Source organism: Diceros bicornis, chromosome 5, assembly GCF_020826845.1.
Source record: "Diceros bicornis minor isolate mBicDic1 chromosome 5, mDicBic1.mat.cur, whole genome shotgun sequence".
NCBI classification, from domain to species: domain Eukaryota; kingdom Metazoa; phylum Chordata; class Mammalia; order Perissodactyla; family Rhinocerotidae; genus Diceros; species Diceros bicornis.
The window spans coordinates 65,961,051-65,973,578 of NC_080744.1; the positions used below are offsets into that span (position 1 = coordinate 65,961,051).

A 12,528-nucleotide genomic window follows, 5' to 3' on the forward strand; every position below is an offset into this window, starting at 1 on the left:
TGTGTCTGGATTAACATTCAGTTTACTTAGCACCCGACACTTGGGAGTAATTGTTCTTATAACTTCTTAATGTGATATTCCATTTTTAATTTTTGTGAAGTCAGCTTTCAATCTAATGGTCCTTTCTTTGTAGGTAATCTGGTAATATGTTTTTCTTGGGTTGCTTTCTTATTTTCTCTGGTACAGGTCCCTATGATGTAGTTAAGTGTAGATTCATTTTCGTTTAACCTGGTCAGGATTGGTTGAGCATCCAGAATTTAAAGATTAGTGTCTCATTACTTCTGGAAATTTTCAGCTGTTATTTTTGCTTATATCATACTATATCATATATAACATAGGAGGTAGATATGTATAAGAAAAATCCATTTGAAGATTTTCTGCAGTTATAGTATAAGATAGTATCTATTATATTAAATAATGTCCCTTTAAAAAAACTCCCTCCTAGAATTGAGTGCTAGATAATTTCTGTGTAGATGACCTCATAAGCTTACGTTTATCAAGTTACCACTTTTTTGGTTTGGCCTGATAAGTATAGCATTAAGTATAATGCTAATATGTGGTATCTAAGAACTTAGTGCATTTATTTGTGCACATTGTATCATGCATTATAATTACACATTATAAATAAACATAAGTATATGCATCATACATTATTAATACTTTGGATAGCAAAATTACGATTTGACATTTGTTTTTTTAAACCATATTAAAAATAATTTTTTGTGTCTGTATGTAGTTAATGGATTAATTGCATGATCAGAGAGCTACCGATTATGGTTATTTGAAAGCTTCTTTAGGTTATCAAGATTTATGGTGGTGCTTTAACATAGACTTCTTTCATTTCAGAGAACTCAATTTTCTGCATCTGCTGAATCTCAAAAACCCCGGCTGAAAAAAGGTCTGTATGCAATTTCATTGTATGTATATATTTGCACAGATTTCTCTGTCTTATTGAGTCTTTCTTCTATTCTATACGCATTAGAGCTTTTTAAAATGTAAGTGTTGGGGAAAAACAGTAATAGTCTAAATGTTCTGCCATATCTAGCTTTTATTTTATGGAGCTGTTAGATATTAGGGGATTGATTTTATCTGTAAATGTGTTTAAATGGGGTTTTATTATGTAAATGTATATTAATTTTCTAGTTGTGGAAAAACCACTGTAAAGTTCCCATAGTACATAGCAGGCCTCAAATAATCTCACGTTTACGTTGAATAAGTGTGAGGTTTTATAAAAATTGAGTCTGGGAAGCCTAACTAGGTGAGGACCTATATTGTAAAAAGCTGCATTTTAAAATCTGATAGAGATATGATGTATGTTTTATTTAGGGGAACAGATTCCTTCATTTGTTAACCTAAACAGTCTTGGGAGGGTTTGCATCGGGTTGTAGGTAACTATATTGGATATTCTCCATGTCTAGGACCCGGTGTCTTTGCTACTCGTCAGGCATTATGTAATCCCTGAACTTTTTATTTAGCAGAAGAAACTTTTATTATTTATTCATTGATTTATCATTATCTAGGTGAGGAAACCAAAGTGAGTGGAAGGGGCATGCTTGCCCAGGGTCTTCTGTGAGCTCTCGTCTGCGTACCTGAGTTATGGTTACCAGGCTATTCTCCCTTTTGTAGCATGTATTTTCCTGTGGTCTGCGAAGAGTTTTAAAGTTGATTCTGTCAATAAATTGTTTAATTTACCTGGGGCATTTCTGTTACTCTTTGAAATTATAATACAAGTTGTTGGAAAATATGATTGCCTTCAGGAATGTATTTTCTTTTTTTTTTAAATTTTATTTTATTTCCCCCCAAAGCCCCAGTAGATAGTTGTATGTCATAGCTGCACATCCTTCTAGTTGCTGTATGTGGGACGCGGCCTCAGCATGGCCGGAGAAGTGGTGCGTCCTTGCGCGCCCAGGGTCTGAACCGGGCCGCCAGCAGCGGAGCGCGCGCACTTAACCGCTAAGCCACGGGGCCCGCCCAAGGAATGTATTTTCAAAGAGTTTTTCATGATTGCATCTTTTTTTTTTTTTTTTTTTTGTGAGGAGATCAGCCCTGAGCTAACATCCGCCAATCCTCCTCTTTTTCTGCTGAGGAAGACGGCCCTGGGCTAACATCGGTGCCCATCTTCCTCCACTTTATATGGGACGCCGCCACAGCATGGCTTGACAAGCAGTGCGTCGGTGCGCGCCCGGGATCCGAACCAGCGAACCCCGGGCCGCCGCAGCGGAGCGCGCGCACTTAACCGCTTGCGCCACCAGGCCGGCCCCCTCATGATTGCATCTTTTATTGAAAGAGCAGTACGTCTATAATTTAGATTATTTGTGAAATTTAGGTGTAATTCTGTCAATATCTAACATAATTGCTAGTATTTTTTTCACCATTTCTGGACACGAGAATTGTGTTGCTGTGCTGTCACTTCATTAATCACTAGGGTGATTTGGCTGGTTAGGAGAGGGTAGTAGGTATTGTGATTGTCTCTCCAATATTCTTTCCACACTTCCTCCAGAGTCAAACCGTGTGGTTTGATTGACTCCCAGTCCAGGAGAATTGTAATTAGTATACACAGATCAAGAATTGGCACATGCCCAGGGCCAGCCCGGTGGCGCGGCGGTTAAGTGCGTGCACTCCGCTTCGCGGCCCAGGGTTCGCAGGTTCGGATCCCAGGCGCGCACCGATGCACCGCTTGTCAAGCCATGCTGTGGCGGCGTCCCATATAAAGTAGAGGAGGATGGGCACGGATGTTAGCCCAGGGCCAATCTTCCTCAGCAAAAAAGAGGAAGATTAGCATCAGATGTTAGCTTAAGACTGATCTTCCTTGCAAAAAAAAAAAAAAAGTATTGGCGCATGCCCAATTCAGGCTAATGAGATAGAAAGTTTATAGCTGTGGGGAAAAGGGACACATTTGACATGTCATGCTATAAAATTTAACAGTGATGTGGTGCCCCACAATCAATTCTTTCTTTCTTCCCCACTGAAGAACAGCCACTTTCTGATTTCTATTATGGAAATTGAGTTTTTCCTGTTCTTGAACCCCTCATACAGCTGAGTACTTACCAGGTTCCAGAACCTGTGATAGGTATTTGGAATACAAAGATAAATAGGGCATGGCTTCTGCCCTCAGGAAATTGACAGCCTTCAAGGCATATAGAATATAAACAAATAATTAAAGTGTAGTGTATGCTCCCTAGGTCTTTTCTTCTGAAAGTTTAACATTTCCAGTTTCTTCAACTCTTTTCATATGAAATGTTTAGAACTCTTTTACTGTTATTGCTTTGGTCCTCTGCTGAAATTCGTTGGACCTCTTGGAAGTATGGAGTTCAGGACTAAATAGAATATTCCAGGTATGGTGTGAACAGAGCCAAGTGGAATGTTTGGAGGATAAAATCTCTTCATCTGGATCTTTTTTTTCTGTTAGTCCAGCTCAAGGTTGCATTGCCTTTTGGGCAACCAGTCACACGTTTGCAATACCACTGTGTTGCACAGTGCCAGGTGTATCATTCATGTAGAATACAGTGACCACAATATAGATGATGCCTCTGAAGTTGTGCAAGGCGGTGACATAGGCACCTAAAATATCAAGGGTATAACCTGCTCTTAACCTGCCCTTAATTTCTGGCTTCCGTAACCCATAATTTTATCTGTTGATATGGTGAATTACATTGATTGAATTTTGGGATGTTGTACCAACCTTGCATTTCTGGATTAACCCGCCATTGTCATAATGTATTAACCTTTTTATATATTGCTAGATTCAATTTGCTAATATTTTGTTACGGATTTTTGCGTCTGTGCTCATGAGGGATGTTGGTCTATAGTTTTCTTTTCTTTTTTTTGCGATGCTTTTGTCTGTTTTCAGTATCAGGGTTATGCTGGCCTCAAAACGAGTTGGGAATTATTCCTACTTCCATTTCCTGGAAGATTTTCTATAGAACTGGTGTTATTTCTTTCTTAAATGTTTACTAGAATGTAACAGTGAAGCAATTCGGGCCTGGGTTTTTCTTTGTTGGAAGATAAAATGCAAACTCAATTTCTTTCATAGAGATGGGACTGTTCCAGTTATATATTTCTTTAGAGAGAGCTTTGGTAATGTTTGTCTTTCAGAGAAATTTGTCCATTTCCTCTCAGTTATTGAATTTATTGGCATAAGGGTCATAATATGCCTGTATTTTCCTTTTAATGTCTAAAGGACGCATAGTGATGTTCCCTGTGTTGTTCCTGATTTTGATAATTTATGTCTTTTCTCTTTTTTTCTTGATCAGTCTGGCTAGAGGTTTATACATTTTATTGATCTTTTCAAAGAACCAGCTTTTGATTTTATTACTTTTTCTCTATTGCTTTTCTGTTTCAATTTCATTGATTTCTGCTCTTATCCAATATTTTCTTGTGTTTAATTTGCTCTTCTTTTTGCAATTTCTTAAGGTAGAAACTTAGATCATTGATTTGATATCTTTCTTTTTTCTGTTATAAGCATTTAGTACTTCACATTTCCCTTTAAACAGTGCTAAACTGGTTCATACATATTTGAAATGTTATGTTTTAACTTTTATACAATTGTAAGTATTTTAAAATTGCCTTTGTATTCCTGTTTGACTCATGACTATTAAGAAAGGTATTGATTAATGTCCATACATGCGGAGATTTTTCCAGATATCTTTTTGTTATTGGTTTCTAGTTTAATTTTATTGTGGTAAGAGAACATACTTTATATGGTTTGTTTTATGGCCCAGAACGTGGTTTCTGTTGGTGAATGTTCCATGTGCCTTGAAATGAATGCATATTCTGCTCCTGTTGGATGGAATATTCTATAAATGTCAATTAAATCAAGTTGATTGATAGTGTTGTTCTATGTACTTATTGATACAGATATTAATATCCTTTCTGAAAAGATACTGATATCCTTAATGAGAGAAGAGTGTTAAATTATGCAAATGTAATTATGGATTTGTCTATTTCTACTTTCAGTTCTATCAGTTTTTACTTTGTTTATTTTGAAGATGTGGTTGGATGCATATACATTTAGGATTGTTTGACTTCTTGGTGAATTGACCCTTTTATCATTATGTAATGTCCCTCTTCTATCCTTGGTAATATTTCTTGTTTGAAGTCTACTTTGTCTGATGATAATATAGCTATTCTACTTTTGTTTTGACTGGTGTTTGCATGGTAATTAATGTATAGTTTACATACAGTAAAATTCACCTGTTTTTATTATAGAGTTCTGGGAGTTTTGACAAATGAAAATAGTCATTAACCACCACCACCACAATCAAGACATAGAACAGCTTAATCACCCTCAAAAATTCACCATGACTTTGTAGTGAACTCCTTCCACTCCCTGTTGCCCGCAGCCGTTGATCTTTTCTTTTTCTTCCTATAGTTTTCTCTCCCAGAATGTCATATAAATGGAGTCATACATTATGTAACCTTTTGAGTGGCTTTTTTCACCTAGAATAATGTTTTTGAGATTTATCCATGTTGTTGTGTGTCTGAGTTTCTTTCTGTTGATGAGTAGTATTCAGTTTTATGTGTATGCCACAGTTTATTCATCCATTCATCAGTTGAAGGACGTTTGGGTTGTTTTCTGCTTTTGGCTATTACAAATAAAGCAGCTGTATACATTCACTTATGGTTTTTGTGTGAACATGTTTTCATTTCGCTTGTGTAAGTACCTTAGAGTGGGATTGCTGAATAGTACTGTGAGTATATAGTTAACTTTATTAGAAATTGCCAAACTGTTTTCCAAAGTAATTATATCATTTTGTATTTCCATCTGCAAAGTATGTGTGCTTCGGTTACTTCACACCCATGTCAGCACTTGGTACTTTCAGGTTTTTTTTTTCAAAAAAACCATTCGAGTGGATATATAGTGGTATAGCATTGTTGTTTTAATTTGCATTTTCCTAAGACTGTTGATGTGGAACATCTTTTCATGTGCTTATCCATAATCCCTATGTCTTCTTTGGTGAAGTGTCTAAATTTCCTCACTTTAGAAAAAATTGGATTCTTTGTTTTCTTAATATTAAAAGTTGAGAGTTCTTTCTATATTCTGGAAACAAGTTGTGTTTATCGGATAGGTGATTGGACATATTTTCTCTGTCTGAGACTAGACTTTTCATGCTTTTAACAGTGTCTTTTGAAGAACAGATATATTTAATTTTGATGAAGTCTGATTTATCAATTTTTTTCTTTTATGAATCATGCTTTTGGTGTAATATCTAAGAAATGTTGGCTTAACCCAAGGTCACAAAGATATTCTCCTACGTTTTCTCCTAGAGGTTTTATACTTTTAAGTTTTACATTTGTATCTATGACCCATTTTGAGTTAATTTTTGTATAGTGCAGAGTATAGATTGAGGTGTTTTTTTTACACATGGATCTCCAACTCTTTCAGCACGATTTATAGGAAAGACTATCTTTTCTTCATCGATTTGATTTCGCATCTTTGTTGAAAATCAATTGACTATGTAATTCTCTATTTCTATACTCTCTATTATCTTCCATATATCTATATGTTTATCTGTTTGCCAGTAGCCCACTGATTACTGTAACTTTAAGTAAATCTTGAAATCAGGTGTTGTTAGCCCTCCAACATTGTTCTTTTTGAAAATTGTTTTGGCTGTTCTTGTTTCTTTGCCTCTCATATAAGTTTTAGCTTGTTGATTTCTACAATACATCCTCTGGAAATTTGATAACAGTTGCATTGAAGCTATAGATCAATTTGGGGAGAATTGACATTTTAACAATGTTGAGTTTTTAAATTCATGAACATGATATATCTCTCCATTCATTTAGGTGTTCTTTGATTTCTTTCATTAGCATTTCGTAGTTTTCAGCATAGTGCTCTTGCACATATTTTGTTAAATTTATACCTAAGTATTTCATGTTTATTGGTGCTATGGTACATGTTAATTCTTATTTATTTCAATTCCCAATTGTTCATTGTTAGTATATAGAAATATGATTATGTATTGACTTTGTTTCCTGCAACCTTGCTAGACTTACTTATTCTAGTAGCTTTTTCATAGATTCTTGGTATTTTTATTTTTTATTTTTTTTGCTGAGGAAAATTCACCCTGAGCTAACATCTGTGCCAATCTTCCTCTTTTTTTTTTTTTTTTTAGTATGTGGACCACCAGCACAGCATGGCTGCTAACAGAGCAGTGTAGGTCTGCGCCTGGGAACTGAACCTGGGCCGCTGAAGTGGAGTGTGCTGAACTTAACCACTAGGCCACCAGGTCTGGCCCTAGATTCTTGGTATTTTTAAAATGTAGACAGGGTGTTACCTGTGAATAGAGATCATTTTATTTCTTCATTTCTAATCTGTATGTCTTCATTTATTTTTTTTTGGTGAGAAAGATTAGCCCTGAGCTAACATCTGTTGCCAATCCTTCTCTATTTTATTTGAGATGCCTGCCACAGCTTGGCTTGATAAGTGGTGCATATGTCTGCACCAGGGATCCAAACCCGTGAACCCTGGGCCACCAAAGTGGAACGTGGGAACTTAACCACTATGCCACTGGGCTGGCCCCTGTATGTCTTTATCTTTTTCTTACTTAATTATACAGGCTAGGACCTTCAATATGTTGTTGAATAAGAGCAGTGAGAACCTTGTTCACAGGAGAACATTCTTTTTGTCACTATTAAGTGTGATGTTAGCTGTAGGTTTTGTGTAAATGCCCTTTATTAGGTTGAGGAAGTTTCCTTCTATTCCTACTTTGCTGAGCACTTTTTACCACAAATGGATGTTGAATTTTGTCAAATCCTTTTTCTACATCTATTGAGATGATCATATTGTTTTACTTTTCTATGGATATGGTGAATTACATTGATCAGTTTTTGAATATCGAGCCAGCCTTGCATTCCTAGTTTTTGAATATCGAGCCAGCCTTGCATTCCTGGGAAAAAACTCACACAGATATGATGTGTTTTTCTCTTTTATGTATTATTGGATTTGATTTCCTAAAAATTTTTAAAGAAGTTCTGCATCAGTGTTCCCAAAGGCTGTTGGTATATAGTTTTCTTTTCTTATAATGTTTTTGTTTGATTTTAGTATAGGGTAATGCTGACCATCTCATAAATGATTTGGGAAATAGTCTCTCCTCTTTAATTTTCTGGAAGAGTTTGTAGAGAATTGACTAATTTCGTCCTTAAATATTTACTGAAATGCTGCTATGAAGCCATGTGGGCCTGGAGCTTTCTTTGTAGAAATGTTTTCAACTACAAATTCAATTTCTTTAATAGATATAAGGCTAAACAGGTTATCTATTTCTTCTTGATTGAGCTTTGGTGTTTATGTCTTTCAAGGAATTTTTAAATTTCATGCAAGTTTTCAAATTTATTGGCATAAAGTTCACAATTTTCCCTAACAGATATTAAAAATACTATAGGCCTTTATAATTAAAACAGTATATTACTGGTACATGAATAGAAGAGAAACCAGTGGAAAGCACAGAGAAAGTCCAGAAATAGACTCAAATACATTTGGCAGTTTAGTATATGATAAAGTATATGGCATCTCAAATTACTGGAGTAAAAGATGTACTTTTTAATAAATGATGCTAGAACAACTGGATACCTATTTTGGTAAAGAAAAAAATTAGATTTATACTGCACACTATATGCAAAAATAAATTTCAAATGGGTCAGAGATCTAATCTAAATGTAAAATACATAACCATGGAAATACTAAAAGAAAATATTGCCAGAGGCAATAGAAGATTGATAAATATGATTTCATAAAAAATTTTTTTGCATGGCAAAAGGCACAATAAGAAAAGACAAAAGGGAGATAACATACTGGGTGAACATATTTGCAACATATATCACAGATAAATGGCTTATATCCCTAATATATAAAGAACTCTTAAAACTTGGGGTGGGGGAAGAAGACCAAACACTCAATAGAAGAATGGATAAGACACAATCACAGTTTACACACATACACACACACACACGATATAAAGATGACCTTTGGGCATATGAAAAAAATGTTCAACCTGACTCATAATAAGAAGAATTAAAATTAAATCTATACTGAGATATTGTTTCTCACCTATCAGGATGGCTAAAATTAAAAAGTATGAATACACATTCAATTTGTGAGGTGGTGGGAAACAGGCACTGTCTTACATTGCTGGTGGGAATCGAAAGTGTTACAACCATTTGGGATGGAATTTGGCAATATCTAGTAAAACCCCATAATCACATTTCTAGGACTTTACCCTGAAGATAATATCTCTAACAATAAACAAATGCTTATTCACATTATTATTCATTGCAGCATTGTTGATGATTGTAAAATATTGGGAACAACTTAAATGCCCATACATAAGAGAGTGGTGAATAAACTGTAGTATATCCACATAATAGAGTACTACTATACAACTAGAAAAAGAGTAAAGGATTTCTGTGATTTGATACAGAGTCATTTCCAAGATAAATTGTTATGTACAAAAAAACAAAGTACAAAAGAGTATTTGCCATATGCTACATTTTTATAAGAAAGAAAGGGAAATAAAAAATATGTATGTGCTTATTTTTGCAAAAAGAAACACCAGAAGGATATATCAGAAACAAATGCGATTGGCTATCTACAGGGCCTTGCAGGGAAATGCAGTGGAAAGGATGGGGGATGTGACATTTCTTTAAGTATGTTTTTTGGTATAGTCCTGATTTTTGGAATCATGTATTTATATCAACAAAGATTGAGAAAACAAAAAACTTAAAAATAGAATACAAGCAGAAGCAAATATACTATGGTTTACTGGAATCAAGTTTTCTTACTGTTGGAGAAGGGAGTTACATAATATAGAAAGAGGAGAGGTGAGATCAAACCCTGGATTGGGGGCCGGCCCAGTGGCATAACAGTTAAGTGTACATGCTCCGCTGCGGCAGCCTGGAGTTTGGACCCCGGGCGTGCACCAACACACTGCTTGTCAGGCCATGCTGTGGCGGCGTCCCACATAAAGTGGAGGAAGATGGGCACAGATGTTAGCCCAGGACCAGTCTTCCTCAGCAAAAAGAGGAGGATTGGCAACAGATGTTAGCTCAGGGCTGATCTTCCTCACAAAAAACAAAACAAAACAAAACCCTGGATTGGATTGGAATTGGAGGTATCAGTATTGAACGCATGGTTTTTAATATAGATACGTAGATATAGAATATATTTTTTCCCTAATTCTGTCCACTGAAAGGAGTTAGCAGCAGTGACACCCTAGTAACAGTGAGCACAGTTAACTGCCCAGGTCTTAATTTCTAGATATTATTTTCCAGAGAAATGCCTAATTGCATGGCTAAGTCTAGGAAAGTACAAGATCAACCTGGGACTTCTTGTGCCAGAAAGTAAGGAATGGCCTACAGAGTGGCGGGGATTTGTCAGAAAAGACACAGGAGTGGGTTTGAAGGGCTTTCGCTGGCCACTGGCCAATTCTAGAGTGATTTAAGCCTCCAATAATCATAGTAATGGATTATAACACATTGAATAAAATAAGAATATACCAGGCCATACTGATATAAATATACTAATAAATAATAAATGAAGGAAAAGGAAAAGCTCTCTTTTTATAAAATATAATAACTAATAAGTGTAGAAGGAATGATAGAATTAGAAAATTAGCATTTGGCAGCCATCATAGTAACAATTGATTCATGTAAGACTCCTCAATTGATGCTAAAACTAGTGGGTGCAAGTTTGATGAGAAACAGGATATTTGTGTAAGTCTCTAAGTATCTCTCCATAAGATACTTTTTCATTATAAAGTAGTAACTTTATAGTGGAAAAACCTACCAAACACCACCTTAACCAAGTGATAAAAGTTAAACATCACAATAATAGGACAAATCAATATCCTGTGCCTCCTAAATCACGTCTGTGTTATTCCTGCCAAAAATAATACCTTCAGTCTAATCATGAGGAAATATTAGACAAACCCAAATTGAGGGACAATTTACAAAATAACTAGCCTGCATTTTGAAAAAAAAAAAGTCAAGATCGTGAAAGACAAAGATTAAAGAAGACTGCAGAGACATAACAGCTAAAAGCAACACCTAGGTTTGATTCTAGAGCAGAAAAACATCATCTAAAATGTTTTAAAATTAAAGACTCTTTTCTTTTGCTACCAAGGAAATTATTAGGACATTTGTTAAAATTTGAATAAGGATGACAGACTAGATAATAGTATTGTATCAGTGTTAATTCTGATAATTTTACTGAGGTTATGTAAGAATGTTCCTTTTTTTAAGGAAATTATAAAGTTTTTTGGAGTAAAGGGGAATCATGTCTGTGGCTTACTTTCTGACAAATCTTTCAGAAAAAATTTATAGAGAGAATGATTAAAAATGGGGTAAAATAGGGGGCGGCCCGGTGGTGTAGCAGTTAAGTGCGCACTCCGCTTCCGCGGCCCGGGCTTTGCAGGTTCGGATCCCCGGCGTGTACTGATGCACCGCTTGTCAAGCCGTGCTGTGGCAGCATCCCATATAAAGTAGAGAAAGATGGGCACGGATGTTAGCCCAGGGCCAATCTTCCTCAGCAAAAAGGGGAGGATTGGCATCAGATGTTAGCTCAGGGCTAATCCTCCTCACACACAAAAAAAATGGGATAAAATCTTAATATTTGGGGACTATCAGTGAAGGGTTTGCAGGAATTCTTTGCACTATTTTTTTAGCTTTTCTCTAAACTTGAAATTATTTAAAATAAAAAAACGTTTTAAAGGAGTTCCCATGGTAGATTACCTTTCTAATAAAATCTGCATGCATATAACAAATTGTTTATTGTCATTCACATATAGATAGGCTTCTATTTTCTTTTTTAACCATACAGTTCACCCATTTAAAGTGTACAATTCGGGGCCTGCCCGGTGGCGCAAGCGGTTAAGTGCGCGCGCTCCGCTGCGGCGGCCCGGGTTCAGACTCCGGGCGCACACCGATGCACCGCTTGTCAGGCCATGCTGTGGCGGTGTCCCATATAAAGTGGAGGAAGATGGGCACAGATGTTAGCCCAGGGCCGTCTTCCTCAGCAAAAAAAGAGGAGGATTGGCGGATGTTAGCACAGGGCTGATCTCCTCACAAAAAAAAAAAAAACAAAACTGTACAATTCAATGGTTTTGGTATATACTACATTATTTTTTGAATTGTAGTAAAAAATATATAAAATTTGCTATTTTAACCATTTTTAAGTGTACAATCCAATGGCATTAATTACATTCACAATATTGTGTAAGCATCAGCACTGTCTATTTCCAAAACTCTTCATCATCCCAAATAGAAACTCGGTACCCATTAAGCAATAACTCTCCATTTCACCTTTCCCCCCAGTCCCTAGTAACTTCTGTTCTACTTGCTGTATGTATGAATTTGCCTAGTCTAGATATTTCATATGTGAAAATTAATAAACAGAAACTTTCTTTTCCCCTCTATGAAGAGTTTCTCCTGCCCTTGCTGCTGAGGACTTGCACAGTGGCTCACTATGGTTGCAGACCCTGAATTGCAGTTCTTTGCTGATTCTGGATAAACCCAGTTTTACTGGAGGAATAACTG

General features: G+C 36.0%; 1 protein-coding gene across 4 annotated transcripts in view; it reads left to right on the forward strand.

Annotated features, from left to right (window-relative positions):
* BBS4 (Bardet-Biedl syndrome 4) overlaps positions 1-12,528 on the forward strand; it is a 61,752-nt gene that overhangs the window by 6,830 nt on the left and 42,394 nt on the right. For all 4 annotated transcript variants that reach the window (XM_058542019.1, XM_058542020.1, XM_058542017.1 and 1 more), the window contains exon 2: positions 847-898. In XM_058542019.1, the coding sequence (XP_058398002.1) occupies positions 847-898 (52 nt within the window). The remainder of the gene's footprint in view (positions 1-846; positions 899-12,528) is intronic.